The following is a 15,704-nucleotide window of genomic DNA, read 5'->3' as shown; positions in this document are numbered from 1 at the left end:
CCACTGACCTGTTGATAGAATAGGTAAACAAAGAAAAGTGTGTCCAGTGTGGAAACCAATTCAACTGTTCGCACAAGCCAGTGAATCGGAGATCAAGGCCTGTATGTTTGAGTGTGTGCATCATGGGAAATGATGCTGTAAAGGCATCCGATGAACAAGGTCAAGAAGAATCATTCTGGAAAACTGGATATTGTCCCAAAGCTGCAAAACACCTTAAACATGCAGGGCTTGATCCTCTTACCCATGCCCTTGCCTCTAAAAGTATGTTGATGAGAGTGTACGGTGTTCTTTCTTTCTCAGACTTTGTTACTTTATTATTCGGTGAGCAGCTAACAGTTTGTGGTAACTGAAATCTCCAAGTCCAACTTGGGAAGAAAGTTTTGTTTTGAGACCGTGTCTTTCCAAATTCAACACCTGCTGGTCTGTTTTTAATATTTGCTTCAGGGCGTTGTTTTAAGCTTGCAGTTCCCCGCCCTGTTCTAACTCGGTGTCTGCCATAAACGTTGCTGCATGTGTAGTGTGGAGCAGGATTTCATTTCAAATCTTCTCTGAAATTCAAAGCCTGGTCTGACAGCCACTTGTTGCATAGCCTGTGGTTGCTTGTTCGTCTCCTCTCTTGAAGGCTTTTCCTGAATCCGAGAGGTCAAGAGAGAGCGAATGTGTTTGTTTTTCACAGACTGCTGGTAGCCTGGTTTATTGTGCTTGTTTTGTTATGTCTCTCCTCCTCAAGATACTTGATCTGAGCTCAACCAGGTCCTGCAAAGCTATGCTCAGCCCCAGACCTGAGATAAGTGTGAAGCAAGAGGTCTCCCTAGAGCAGGGTGTTTGTAGTTTGCAGTCTTTTAACTTGCCTCAGAAAGTGTCCCCCCACAAGTGTAAGATTGTAACTAAAACCAATATTTAAAAGGGACCAGATGATCAATGGCAACATGCATGCTTTTCAAATCACATTTTAAAATAATGGCTTATTTTGACAAATTAAAATCTGTGCCGATCTTGCACTTGCTATTCAAATTACAGTGCACAAGCCTAGCTTTGCGGTTTTCAGAGATAAAAGGACATTGATTCACAAAGGACACACACTTTGAAAATCCATTTTAAGGGCCATATCAGTGCAGTAGTTTGATTCAGCGGTAGAACAGTATTGTTTAAAGAACTGAAGAACCCGTGATGAAGTAGAAACAGTCGAAGTCAGTGAGGGAACCCAGAAACAAGTACCAATCATGGCCTCCTAATAATCCCCCTCTATGAATTGACTTCATTACTCTGCTCTCCTCCCCACTGATAGCTGGTGTGTGGTGAGCGTTCTGGCGCACTATGGCTGCTGTCGCATCATCCAGGTAGATGCTGCTCATTGGTGGTGGTGGAGGGGAGTCCCCATTACCTGTAAAGCGCTTTGAGTGGAGTATCCAGAAAAGCGCTATATAAGTGTAAGCAATTATTATTATTATTATTATTATTAATGATAATGATAATCATCATCAAATGATATTGAGAGCCAAAAGAGCTGCTCATCTGGGGCTCAGACTAAGCCACTTCCAGCTTTACTCTGGGCCATCCCATTAGATAACACAACTGGGGGTTTTTCCTGGCTTGACTGCTGAGGCTTGCTGGGTGTGTGTGAATTTGCAGGGCCACATGAACGGCAGGAGACTGACGGGAGAATCCAAATAGTTTTCTTTCACATTACTTCACACCCCAAAGCTGGTACAGGGCTCACAATGGAAGAGCAACGGTCCTTCCAAATTTGATGGAGGTATAATCATATGTTCTCAAAAGCTAAAACGTCCAGAACATAAGACCGTACATTTCACACTTTTTGCCCAAATGTCTATTTGACCCAATCAAATGAACCTGAAGGGTGAAATTTAGAAAAGGGTTGTGTGGTGATTAATTATCTGCGGCCAACACCAGCAGTCTGCATTTTTTAAATCTGTGGCACAGCTGCAGTGGCATAAAGCCCCTGTGGCTCTTGAGAGTATCCAGAATCTTGATGGGGGGATTCCTCAGAGTGCTGCCTATTCTTCACCCCCCCTCACCCCCCACCCCCGACACACACACACACACCATCACACCACCACCAGCACCACCCCGGTCTGACAACAACGCTTCCTGGTTTAATAAGCCTCTGGCAGGATTCCCAAGCTGCCTGAAGTGCTGCTCTCCCTGGTGGAAATCATTCCTCCCTTTGAAGTCCTTCCCAGAACTGTCAGCTACTGCCGCCCTGCTCCCCGGAGGAGCAGGTACCGGAGCCAGACCTGGCTGAGCTCGGGAAAGAGTCTGCCCGTCTGCAGCTACACGGAATGTGCTTGTTTATACAGTCTTATCTGGCTGTGCACTGCTATTTCGCCTGGCAGGCAGGGCTATAGAAAGCAGCTGTCTAAGCAACTGGGAGGGATGCTCTTGTGGCCCAGTTTCACAACCGCTATAATTTTATTTTCCCCAAAAACATCTTTTGCAAGGGGCTGCTGTTTTTTATTCATTGCATGTGGTTTATTTCCTCAGTAGTTTGTTGTAGCTTAATGTTCGTCCAGCCGGTTCCGTCGTTCAGTTCTGGAGAGTAAAGGTATGACGATTTGGGGGAGAAATGCACGTTTATTTCAACAACACAGCCTAAAGCTTGTTCCTTCGTAGTCACTTAATAGAATATTCAACAGGATGTCCACTTCTGGCCATTGTGATTTTATCCCCTACTCCTTTGTCCCCCTCGGAGATGAAAGAGCAAACAACAAATGAAAAATTAAATAATGTGCTCTTCTGTGCAGAACACATGATCCCTCACAGTCGGTTTCTCATTGCAATCCAAAACAGTTTTCGCTGGTTATGATCCCAGGTTGAAACAGTTCTTACTCCCTTGTGTCAGTCATTTAACATCAGTATAATTTGTCTGATCATAGATTTTTCATAGCCCCAAGAAACCTCTATTTTAAGCTTTTTAAGCAGCCTGCACATAAACTCTGAAAATGATTTATTCACCGTTTGGGAGAGGTTTGTTTTTATAGTTTTGTCTTCTCTGAAATGTTATTCTTTTGTTAAGTCTGCCTTTTTCCCCCTAAAAGATTGAGAGGGTATCGTATGCAAAAAGCAGTTTTGTTACTTCTGTCTTCCTGCTCAGCTGTGCACAATATGTGGCCTGAAAAGCTGAGCTAGTCCGTGAAAGTCCTGATGCAATATGAGAGGGGAATGACGTACACAGCCTGAAAATCTTGAGGAATGTCTTTTTCACGCCTTCCTGACTCTCTCTATTTCGACCCTAGGGTTTTCTCACCCCTCGGAAATAAAGCACACCCGGTCAGCGCTCTTGTTTTTGTTCTGTTTCCGCAGAGGAGGTCGACTACAGCGACTTTGGCACCAACACCCTGACGCGGCGGAAGAAGGCGGTCGTTGCGTTGCGCCCCGACGTCATCAGGAAGCGGCCTCACATCCGGATTGGCCTGCCTCAGGACTTCCGCCCCGTGTCGTCCATCATCGACGTGGACATCCTGCCAGAGTCCCACCGGCGGGTCCGGCTGTACCGCCATGGCTCGGACAAGCCGCTGGGTTTCTACATCCGGGATGGCACCAGCGTCCGCGTCACCCCGCACGGCCTGGAGAAGGTGCCGGGGATCTTCATCTCCCGCATGGTGCCGGGGGGGCTGGCGGAGAGCACGGGGCTGCTGGCGGTCAACGACGAGGTGCTGGAGGTGAACGGGATCGAGGTGACGGGCAAGACCCTGGACCAGGTGACGGACATGATGATCGCCAACAGCCACAACCTCATCATCACCGTCAAGCCAGTCAACCAGCGGAACAACATCGTGCGCAGCAGCCGTATCTCCGGCAGCTCTGGCCAGTCCACGGACAGTGGCAGCTCCACGGGCTTCGCCGGCCTGCCGCCCGCGGGCACGGGGCACAGCTTCCCCGCCGACGAGCTGGAGAGCGACGAGGAGTCCGACATCGTGATCGAGAGCAACCTCAAGCGCCCCTCCCACCGGTCCTCCGGCTCCGCCCCCTCCAGAGCCCAGCCCCACCCACCTGCCCCGCCCCCCCTCTCCAGCCCGCCCCGCCCCCCCTCCGTTGTCTCCACTCTCTCCTTCCACTCCCAGCCCAGCCTCAACGGAGCAGGAAACAGCCACTTGAGCTACAAGCTGCACAGAGACCTCACCCTCCAGCACCATCACAGCAGCAGCCCCACCATCAGGGAAAGCAATGGCAGCCTGCACAAAATCCTCCACACCTTGCGGACTGATCCCCGGCACAGCCTGGCTCTCCCCAGAGGAGGTGTGGAGGAGGACGGGACAGTGATCACGCTATAATGCTCCCTGCCCATCCCTTCGCAGCCTAGCTGATCAGGGAATTCCCACGGACCTCTGCAGCCCTCCCTCCCCTTTTCCCCGATACAACAAACGGCGGGGCTGATGTTCAAAGCCGTTACTTTTCCGTTCGTAAAGCCAAAAACACCCGTTTATAAGACAAATAAGTTATCAACCACTGGGAACCGGAACTTTGTACATGTTTGAAGTTTTATGAATGAATGGATTTTTTTTTTTGCTTTTGGTTGGTTATTTTTAATCTGTCAGATTAACAGGTGTTTATTGAGGTTTTAAAGAGCGAAACCAGCTTTTGACGCTGACCCACTGATTTTGATCAAAGAAACAATGTTGGGTGTTATTTTAATATGATTGAAGATGTTCAGCCTTTTTAAAATCACAGAGTTCCTCTTGTCGTGGTGACGGGGCCAAAACTTGGGTTCTATTTATAAAGCTTTAACTTGTAAATTATTGAGAATTAGGGAAACCTGTCTTGACTGCAGCTGGTCTCTTTTTCTGACAGGTTTCCATGGATATTTCTGTTTAACTGCTCACAATGTGTCTTAAAGTGATGAATTAAAGCTTTATCAGTAGCTCCTATTCACAGCATTCTCTTAAAATAATCTTACCGGTCCTGTTGGATAATCAAGGCATTTATGTGGGGATGATTTCAAAACTAGTCTTCTGAGCAAGGCCATTTGCACTGTAAGAAGGGTAAAAGCTGAATCGTTCCTTCTCGCCAACACTGGAGAAATGTGCTCATTTCCAGTTGTAGAGTTCATTCCAGTCCAGCTCAGCCTACTGGCCTGCAGAAGATGCTCTTGGATGTTTGGGTAAAATTCGCAGGCCTTTTGCAGGAGAGTCCTGTCATCACATCTCTGCACAGCTTCACAGCTCTTCTTCATAGCTGATCCTCAAGCCCTGCAAGACATCAGTATTATTGGCAGTTAAAAGTGGTAGTCAGTGAATGCAGCAGTTAAACTGATGCTTGGCGAGGATATTTTTCCTTCACTCACTGAAGTCTTCCAATCCGTGGCATACCTTTTCCTGGAGAACAAAGAAACCTGCGCCTCCAAATAACATGAGTTAGACGTGCTTTGTGTACTGCACAGGTCAAAGATCAGGAGTTGCAAGCATGCTTTCTGGCTAATCGCCTTCTTGAAAGGATGTTTTTTGTTTGGAAAAGCTGGTTTTTCACCTTTTTTGCAATTTGTTTATACTGTCAGCACTTGCTACTGTAAGGGGTTAACAGCACAATATATTTCTGATCCCTTTTAAGCTTAAGCTGCACATTTTCTATTAAGCAGATGTTTGGTGCATTTTGTTGAAAAGGCATTGAGTGATTTGCAGTAGGGCACCTTCTGGTTATTTTTAACAAGCAAAACAGTTTTCCATTCATTAGGGGTTTTCTGGAAGGTGTACTCGTGCAGTTCAGCCATTACTTCCCCTATCACAGACCAGCTTGCATTTATAAGGCACAGCAGATGAGGCCTCTTTCTCCAGTCAAACATTTGGCTGTTCCTTGATTTTCTTCCTTTTCGCATTTTCCTTGGGCAGTTGAGCTGTTGGACTGAGAGAACTGGAAGGTGCTTCATTATTTCAACTGAATTTCTTAAAAATGTAGGCAGTATTACTTCTGAGGATAGAGGTGCAGTGCTGACTTAATCTGATGATACAGACACATGTATGCACACATGCTTGTGCGTGTTTGTAGTACAGTACTAGGACACATACTTGGTTACACACAGGTGGTGACTTGGGAAATGTATTATTTGTTAGTGCACGAATGTTTGACTGCACAACCCATCCTTTATTGATTGTAAATGTTTGTGACAATTAACTAGGATAGAAAAGTCCTTTTTGTTTTTACCGCACATTTTTTTTAAATTCTACACAGTCACTTGTTTATTGGTTTTAGTAGTTTTGTACTACTAAAAGATCCACAGAATTGAACTGATTAAGTCTTCTGTCCAGCCTCCCTTAAAAAGTATTTACTTTGAGCAGCCCCAATTTTTACATGTAATTGGCACTGGAGTTGAATGTTGCGTAGTGGCAGTGTTTTCCCTCTCTAGTTGGGAGTTCCTCAACCTTGTCTGTGCCCATTGACCACCTCACCAGGGCCTTTCCTCCTTTGAGGAGTGCTTAGGCTGAAAACAAAACCATGGAAGAAACAACCCTGACTTCACCGCCGAGAGCTGTGCCTCTCTGGACTGCACCTGGGAGAGGTCACCGGTGCTCCAGGGCCTGTGGGCCCCGGGTCCGAAAAACACGACTCTGGTTCATGGATTTGAAAGGCCCAAGCTTCGATTTTCATCGTCTTTGTTTCTCCCCTGTGCAGGTACTTGATTTCCAGCTCCGTTTTGGTTCCAGAGAAATTTAATTTTGTAAAAAGGAAAGTGAGAGCTCAAACTTGCATACTTTAGGTAGTACATTTTCCTGTGCTGGCCCATTGCCACACAAAAGCCCATGGAATGTTATTTCCAATCTTTCTCACCACCCAAAACCACAGTCTAAGTCGGAACTTTGAACGTTTTGAGAGGAACAAATGTTAAAGTGTGGGTGTGAAAACCAAAACCACCAGCTGTATCCTCAAGACTCTCAGGCTGAAGGCAAGAACGCTGCCTTCATGGCATTGATGGGATTTGCTTTAGGACACTGCCACCTGGTGGCTCAAAATGAGTTTGCATTCCTCACCAGTCTTTGTAATGCCAGCTTAAATGTTATAAGTATTAGGAATTAAATTACTACTATTTTACTATTTATTATGGAATCGTTACAGAGAGTGCTGGAGTTTTCTTGTGTTTTTAAAGTGCAGTTGTAAAAGATGTGTGTAAAGGTTAAAACGGATGTTTTGTATCATGGACTGTGTAACGAACAATAAGAATTGAATAATAGCAACAAAGTCTTAATGTTTTCAGAAAATCCACCGGTACGATAAAAGCCCCTTTGTTTCGGATAGATTTATGTCTGTGAGAAATGGGACCACTTATTTAGCATGTTTCGTCTGCAGCAGTTGCTAAAATGTGAGGTCCAGAGAGATTTTTATTCTTCCAGTTTGTGGTGAGCTGCTGATGGAAGCTGATTGAGGGTCTTTTTTGCTGAGGAGGCTGAGGAGAGGAGGTATTTGCACCAGTGAAAAAAGATTTCCAGGCACCCTGCCAGGAAAATTGAAAGATTCTAAAGGTAAACCTAAATAATAATTTCTAGTGCTCTCCCTGGACTTTTTCTCACAGATATAAAGTTGATTTCTAATATTTTGTTTTACAACAGTTGGAGGTACCATTGTTTTATTACATTGTGGAGTCAAAAAACGCCAATAGTTTTTATTTGTATTTATGGATGCTATCCCCTGACCTCTATTGTGTTTGCAGATTCCCTCTTTTTAATATACAGAATTATGTTAAGATCTAATCATTATTTAATACATCTTTTTTTAATGTTTGAACTTTAAACATTGTTGTTTTGATTTTTCAAATTTCCTCTATATCACAAGTCAGCAGCACATTGCTCCAACAATTCTGCCCCATCTTTTGTGGTTTTGAACGCTGAAATGAATTGGAGTCATCCTGCGCTCAAAGGAACAAGGGAATTTATAGAGGGTTGTCAAGACATTTTCTCTATTGCAGTAGTTCATTGAGTTTTCATTTCAAAGGACAGGTTGACACTGAGTTAACAGACTCTTGATAATCCAAGGCTTTGAACATATCAGTGTTATGTGATGCTGTTATAAAGTGAAGGCCACAGTGCAGTTATTTAGAGGGAAACTAATGTGGAGTCAGTTTTTGCTGTGATTTTCTAAATAACGAAATCTTAAAATATTTGACAAAATTCCTAAGAACCACTAAAAACATCTTTCCAAAGACTGCAAACTTTGTGAACCAGAGCAGTGAGAACAGTGCTGTACTGAATGCCAAACAAAATAATCATCTCAGGATCTGTTTTTATTGCAGAATGGATTAGGAAAATAAAATAGATCTTTGTAAATGTCCCTCTTAAATTCCACTGCTTTTATTTTTTTTTTACCAAATCTTAGCCTCTCATAAGTGCCCTTGTAGTTTTTATTATTTTCTAATTAGGTTAATTAGAGTATTTCTGAAGCCTTTTATTTCTTTTCTGCAGACATTTATGATACATCCTGATGTTGAATCATCAGTGAAAGGTTAGTGAAAGCTGAACTCTCAATTAATACGGTTCATTTTAATTGTGTATGTAAAACATGATGACCATATTTTCTTACCACTGATTTTTTTTTGTATTTTGTAAGGAAGAAATGAATAAATAAATGCAAAAATTATGGTTTGCTGTGCTTTTGTTGTTTTATTTGGAACTAGCTCCAATTTTGGAAGAACTACCCCAGATCTGGATTTTGTTTGACAGCTGTTTTAATAGTGTGAAAGTAAGTGTGTCAAATACAAGTATCTTTCCACAAATATTGCACAAATATTGGATTTGCAATTTTTTTAGACCTACAATTTGCTGTAGCTGTCACATTCTAAGAAGTCCTTCGTAACGTAACCAGATCTGACACTTTGTACATTTAGAAAAAATCCAAAATCATCTGCTCGAGTTGCATCTTGGCTTGTGTACTAAAGCACTGTTGGCTTAAAAAAGAGACACTTGCGGAAAAGTATAGCTCTTTTTAGAAAGAACAAAAGGAGGCCATATGATTAGTTTTTATCATCTCGACACCAGCATCACATTTTTCTTAAAAAACAAACTAAGTACAAAATTCAGAAATTTACTGTTAAGGCTGAAATAGTCCTTTCAGTCCATCTGGTTGTTAGTAATTGATCTCCTCCTGCCCTTTCTTGAAAGAAGCCAGGATATTGGCAGCCATGCCAGGTAGCAAGTTGGACTTTGATGTAAAATATAAATCCAGAGAATTTAAAGAGCACATCTAGCCGAATGTGCAATAATAAACAATAGGAGCATCAGGAGAGTGCAAGTGATCAGAATTCCTTCCTCGTTCTGTGCGTGAGGGGAGGGGTACTGTGGAGTAGAAATTTTATTTAAAAATACAAAAAAAGGTTTTATTCTTTCCTATTATTTGGAATATTTATTTGAGGTTATTGAACAGGGTCCTGCAGACCTGAGAAAGGGGATGTCTTTTCAGGATTGAGAACAGGAGCAACATCCTTGCACAACAGGAGTCCCATTTTTGCTGTCTGGAAAAAGTTGCCAGAAATCCCTGGGGTCCTTCAAGGTATTTTCAGAACAATGAACTGCTAGCAGTCTAGGAACAAAATACTGTAACGCTTACGGCCGACAGGTACTGTGTAAGAGCCGGCGTACCAGAGCAGGGAGTGTAACGCTTACGGCCGACAAGCAGTGTGTGTAAGAGCCGGCGTACCAGAGCGGGTGACGTCACCGCCCTTCCCTGTGATAGCAGGACCACAGCTACTGGGCTGTGGAGAGATCTCTCTTTGGCTCACGGGGCTAGGTCGCTGCAGAGAGACGCGGGAGTCCCGGGTTCGAGCCTCCAGTCGGGATGGGGCCGACCAGATGCGGCGAGGGCGCCCGCCTGAGCCCCCGTTGCGTTACAATACGAACAACTAAATTATAACCAACTCATCTGTGATCTTTCTCATGTGCTTATACTGAGACCTGCAATGAATAGTTCCTCTAGGTAGGTAAGACACTTGTGTTTGGGAACTTCTTGTTAATAAGGGAATCCTATTAAAAATGTTTTACTCTGTGCTCTAAACTACCCAGACATGAACCAATACATGGTTGTTCGCAAACTTTTGTAGGCGACTCCCCAGTCTAACAACTACTAAATATTTATTGAGAACTGTTGTCAGCACTGTATCCGTGCAACAACTTCACGATAGACTGTGAAAGTAAAAAAAAAACCTTTAGAACTAGCTTATATAACCAAATCCGAAGAACGGCGTTTTCTGTTTTTGGACCCGTAGATAAGGCAGTCCAAACGGGCTTGCGATTTGAGCCCTGCCGGCCACCGTCCCATTCTCCTCTGCTCCGCTTATTTCTTCCGCGTGATTTGGATCAGCTGACACAACACGGAAAGAGGAGAAAGCTTAGGTAAGATGGAGCATCGGTCAGAAGGTGTGGGGTCTCTGTCCCCGGTGGAGGAGTCGAGCGCCGATGTCAGCCGGGACAGCGGCAATGTGTCGCAGAGCGAGAGCAGCGCCTCGGTAACGAGTGACGCTTTGAGCAGCGGCGTCGTGTCCCACAGCCACAGCTTCAGCAGCGGCGCGCCGCCGCTGGACGTGGAAGAGGACGAGCAGCTGCTGAGACACACTGCCCAAAGCTACTCCTCCTACCTCAGAGCCGACGTTGGGGTGGAGGTGAGATCTTGATCCTAAATATCCCCGTGCTTGCTGTTGTGCCGCCGTGTGAGGCTGTGTTGTGCATAGTCGCCTGTGGCTGTCATTTTGTATTATTTGCTGTTTTATAACGTGCCGACTACGTTGTGCGGTGTAGGTTAAGATAAGATCACTTTATTAGCCGTATACAATTTCTTGCATTAGGAATTCGTCTTTTAGTATACCCCAGCTTGCTCTCCATGAGATACGCAGACAGGGAGAGAGAAGCTTGGGGTCAGAGCGCAGGGTCAGACATTTATACGGCGCCCCTGGAGCAGCTGGCGTTAAGGGCCTTGCTCAGGGGCCCAACGGAGTAGGATTCCTCTGCTGGCCGCCGGATTTGAACCGGCAACTTTCTAGCCACAGGCGCAGATCCTTAGCCACAGAGCCACCGCCCCGCCCAATCTATTGCACTTTGCACGTCCTGAGAGAGCAGCACAAATAAGAATCCCTATGTACATGTATACAGTATATGGCAAATAATTCCCCTCTCTCCCGTGTTATAGCTATAGGGTGGCGTATCGCTGATTGCTGCCTTGGAAGAAAAGTCGTAACTCAGTTGTTTCCCATCGGACGTAACCCAGTAGATTTATTTGTTCTTAGGCTATTGGAAATAGTCTGTTCTTAAAATATGTTCATGCATAAGCACTGTGTTTGATTCTTGATTCTTGATCTTGATTCTCTCTTTTTGCACAGATTCGGGATCTAGAGAAGAGCTTGGAGGAGATGCTTACCAGAGTGGATGAGTTTGTTGGAATGCTTGACATGGTATGTTTTCACACAGGAGGCATTTACACAAAGGGTTGTGGGAGTCTGTAACAAGCTAGCCAGCCATGTTGTTGAAGCCAGTATCCTGGATCCTTTCAAAAATGACTGTATGAGATCCCTGGATCAGTTAACTGCCAAAAGGCTAGATGGGCAGAATGACCTCCTCTGATTTGGAACCTTTCTTAGGTTTTCACAAGAACATCCGACCTTACTTCAGTCACATTTAGGTGATAGTTTAATTTTCCAAAAGTGTTAAAATGGGATTCAGGTGTTTAAAAACATTGGTTGCATTGTCTCTATGCAAACAGTCAGGGTGCCAAACAGCTGTGCTCTGGTCCTCAGCATACAGGGATGCAAGACAAGATTCACTGTCTCATACGCGTTTAACAAATTGACATTGCTTAAAATGGATTGGGGCCTATCCACATCTTGCTGGAGGTAGTAGGTCTAAGGGTCTTTAAGAGCACACAAAAAAGGTATCCTCAACTTAATAATGTATGTCTTACTGCTTAATCATTGTGAAGTCTCCTCAAACTCTTGCACTTGAAAAAACATCATACTGAAACTACACATTCAGTCATTATAGGTCTGAACATACAGTATGTACAATTCAGGATTTGCGTATGCAATATACTGTCTTCTTTGGTTTGTGTGCCAGGTGTGCTAATTACCTCTGTATTAAGCCTTACTAGAAGATTACATGGTAGATCTGTGAGCACAGCTGTCTGCCTTACACAGCACAAGGAAACAGGGGAATAAAAATTTGACATTGTTAAATACAGAGGGAGTGATGTATTATTTGCACAAGGCAGAGGTAGAGAGCCGTCAGATTCTGTTTCTCTATACTGCGCTGTAACTTGATATTCTATGTATCTCAGGATTCTTCGCCTACATATGGTATGATTGTAATGCATATGCTCCTAATGTCTTGCAGTGCCACTGTCTAGACTGTTTGATGTGTCTGCTTCTTCATATCTCCCTAGATCAGTAGTTTAAACGTAAGGTAGCCCTTTGTCTTTTTTTTCCTATCCAGATTCGAAATGATACTTCTCAGGTCGTAAATGAAAATCTACCTCAAATTCACAGGAAATCTGAAGAAATGAGAGAGATATACAGAAAAATTGATAAATTGGAAGTAAGTGTACATATAGAACAAGTATTAATTGCAATGCATGTATCAGGTTATTAAGTAGATATGATTTGTTTTTTACTGGAAAAAAACTTGATTTTTCATATAGCTTTTATTAATTTATTTTTAAGACGGAGCTGAAGCCATGTGAAAACCTGTTCAGCCCATGTCTCATTAAGTACTGTCCGGTACAGTTGTGCAAGATATGGCCAGCTTGCATACACACAGCAACAACACTGATAAAAGTATAGGAAAGCCTATACACTACCAGACTCTGGTGTAGGAGAACACTGTGAAGACTTTCTTAAAAAGAGTTTTCAAAGGAATTGTTCTACTTTTTTAATTTTTTTAATTCTAAAGTCCTTAAAATGTGCTGGTTTATTACATGGAAAAGCATTTCTGATCACGCTCGTCTTCATGAAACATTGCATTTACAAAGAAAGTAATCGAAGCCAAGATCATCCTAAAGAAACAGGCTGTTTACTGACTTTAAAAACAGTGTTTGGGTGCTTACCAGTATTAAAAAAAGATTGTATGTGCAGTTTTATTTTGGCAGCTGTTAAAAGCTGAAGAACTGAGTTTAGATGTGAGAGTGACAAAAGTTAAAGTTTTGGAAAATTATTAAAATACATGGTGCATGATTGTGGACGATTTGTTTTCATTACATCCATTATGAATATTGCTTTGTCAGAGGAAAAAGAATATTGGTTGCATGTTTTTGTATATAGCTATACAAATAAAGAAATTAGGCCAATATATAGTGTTGTAATAGCAGTGCAAAGAGAAACATAGCAGAAACTGAAATGCATACAACAGAGCCACTCTTAAGAACTTTATTTTGAGCTGAAACTGTCCGTGTACTAATAAGTCTGTCAGTCTGAATCATTAAGGAAAAAATTACAAAACACCTGCATTTGTCTATGCTGTGAGGCGTGAAATATTCTGGTAACCTGTTAAGTCGGCTGTTTTTGAATAATTCTTGCGGAATATGACAAGAAGGCTGATCTAGTGTCATTGTGTGCATTTCAGGCTTTTGTTAAAATGGTCAGCCACAACGTTGGTGTGATGGAGGAGCAGGTCACACAGGCAGAGGCTGACATGTCCACCCTGCCCAGCGCTTTCAGAAAGATCTTCCGCACGATGAACGTCCCTGGGTTTCTCAGCGTGAGTACCTCCATTACCATCCATGCATTTTCTAACCGCTTCTTCCAAATCAGGGACGCGTGGTAGCCAAAGACTAACCCAGCAAGCAAAGGGCCCAATGCAGGATACGTGCTGGATAGGGGACCAGACCATCGCAGTGCCAACACACAGACACACACACACAGACATACACACACAGACACACCAGTTTTCCCCAAATCCAGTTAATCTACCAGTCTGTTCTTGGGCTGTGGAAACCAGAGCACCTGGAGGAAACCCATGCAAACATGGGTTAAACATAAAATACACTCAGTTAAGTTTTTCTATATTGACATTTTCAAGATTGTTTTTACTCTGTGATCTGACCTTGTGGTACCATTAGTGCTGCCTAAACAATTTTCTTCTGCGCTTACCTTTCAGAGGAAGAGTAGTTTTTAATTATCTCTGATCACACCAGTGTGAGGACCTGATGTTTTCATGATAGGTAGTGGAACTAAGACACAACCAAGTGATTTTAAAGGAATAAAGTAGTGGGTTTAATAAGATAAGCAGTATGGTAAAAGCCTGAGACTTGTGGCATGTTGCCCTTGTAGGAGCTTAATTTTCAGTTTCTTCATCAACGCATTCAAATTTTGTAAAGCTACTCAAAAGCATTTAACTGAGGAACTGGGTCTTAGTGTGGGTTAACTTTGTGTTAAAAGTTAGCCAAAACTGAAAAATGAATACTTCAGCTACCATCCACACTGTTGGGCACACAACTGGTCTCTATAACCACACATCCACATGCAGCCAATACAAATACAGCAGTTCGATTCAGTTCAAGTTTTATTATCTCCTGGGGGACATTTATCTTGCAGCAGAATCAAATAAAAACAGACCAACGTCACCAACAATGAACACAGTACAGCTGTACTTCACGAGATAAGAGAGTTCTTTTGCATTGTTTGGGTGTGAGACTACACAGGGGATGAAAGATTCCCTGAGTCTATTACCGTTACACCAGGGGACGCAGAGGTATCTCCCGGGTGGGAGGGGTGTAAGCGTGCTGGAGGAGTTAACAACATCTTTCTGTTGCAGAAACCAAGCAGCCCCAGAAGACCACAGCATCGCCAAGAGCCTCCTCCCATTTTCAGGACTGAAGATTATTTTCCTCCTCCATCGGGAGACTTGAGAACACCAGCAGAATAATAATCCTATCTCTGGAGATGGGCTACTGCATCAGAGTTTGACTTGACTGGACTTTGGAGGCAACACTTATCCTATGGAAAGCAGTGTTACCTTTAAAAGCTTTCGACTTTCTTAAGCAATACTATTCTCTTTAATCAATAGCATCAGAATAAAAGCATATCGAGGTCATTCAGTAGATCAAGTGCTGGATCCATACAAGCAGGTGGAGGATTTCAAAGGCAGGCTTTACCATGGAGAAGACTGAAGCTGGAAGTTCTGAACAGTATCTTGGCTTTGGACAAATATCTTGATGAAGATGCTGTTTAAAGTGCCTCTCCTTGTCCTTTTGTTGTCTTACAGCTCCTTCAGCCAAATGCTGAACTAAAAGAACACTAACCAACCCTGGTCTCTGTAAGGGTGTATGGTCCAGGCTGCTGAACACAATCAAGAGCCCAACATGTGTTTTGTAAATTAAAATGCAAACTCTTTGGCTTTTTGAAGTAACAGGTTTAGGAACTCCAAGTTGTAGATTTAACTACTCCAGTATTTTATGCTAGGAGATTCCTGCCAAGGACAAAAGCTTGTTGCAGAAGAGTTGTTTACTAAAGAATTTCAACTAACATGATGTTGTGGTTTATTTCTTTTGCTGAAGCTTTTTTTTTTAATTTTCACGTCGAGGTGGCTTTAAAATCACTTTTTTTACATGAGTATTTTATATGATAACATTCTGTTATACATTCAGTCATATGCATTGGTACACAATGCATTCAGCATAATTATTCACTAAGTAAATTGTTTTTTTGTTGTTGAACTGTACCTATGTGACTGTGATATGTCTTCAAAGTCTGACCAGCGATTTGTATTTGCGAGTGACTGAACTGA

General features: G+C 43.1%; 2 protein-coding genes across 2 annotated transcripts in view; both read left to right on the top strand.

The window, feature by feature from the left end:
- Window positions 1–8,583, top strand: part of pard6ga (par-6 family cell polarity regulator gamma a) — a 56,592-nt gene extending 48,009 nt beyond the window's left edge. Inside the window, exon 4 of the mRNA XM_006635864.3 lies at window positions 3,325–8,583. Coding sequence (XP_006635927.3) covers window positions 3,325–4,295 — 971 coding nt within the window. The 3' untranslated portion in view covers window positions 4,296–8,583. The remainder of the gene's footprint in view (window positions 1–3,324) is intronic.
- Window positions 8,584–10,214: 1,631 nt separating this feature from the next.
- Window positions 10,215–15,442, top strand: bloc1s4 (biogenesis of lysosomal organelles complex-1, subunit 4, cappuccino). The gene is made up of 5 exons (XM_015357601.2): window positions 10,215–10,597; window positions 11,312–11,383; window positions 12,417–12,518; window positions 13,542–13,676; window positions 14,733–15,442. Exons 1-5 carry the CDS (start codon window positions 10,337–10,339, stop codon window positions 14,841–14,843), a joined length of 681 nt encoding a protein of 226 aa, XP_015213087.1. The 5' UTR covers window positions 10,215–10,336; the 3' UTR covers window positions 14,844–15,442.
- The last annotated feature ends 262 nt before the right edge of the window (window positions 15,443–15,704 follow it).

The sequence above is a fragment of the Lepisosteus oculatus genome, chromosome 10 (assembly GCF_040954835.1).
Source record: "Lepisosteus oculatus isolate fLepOcu1 chromosome 10, fLepOcu1.hap2, whole genome shotgun sequence".
NCBI lineage: Eukaryota > Metazoa > Chordata > Actinopteri > Semionotiformes > Lepisosteidae > Lepisosteus > Lepisosteus oculatus.
Note: the sequence above shows the minus strand (reverse complement) of the source record. Positions and strands in the feature narration are given on the sequence as shown.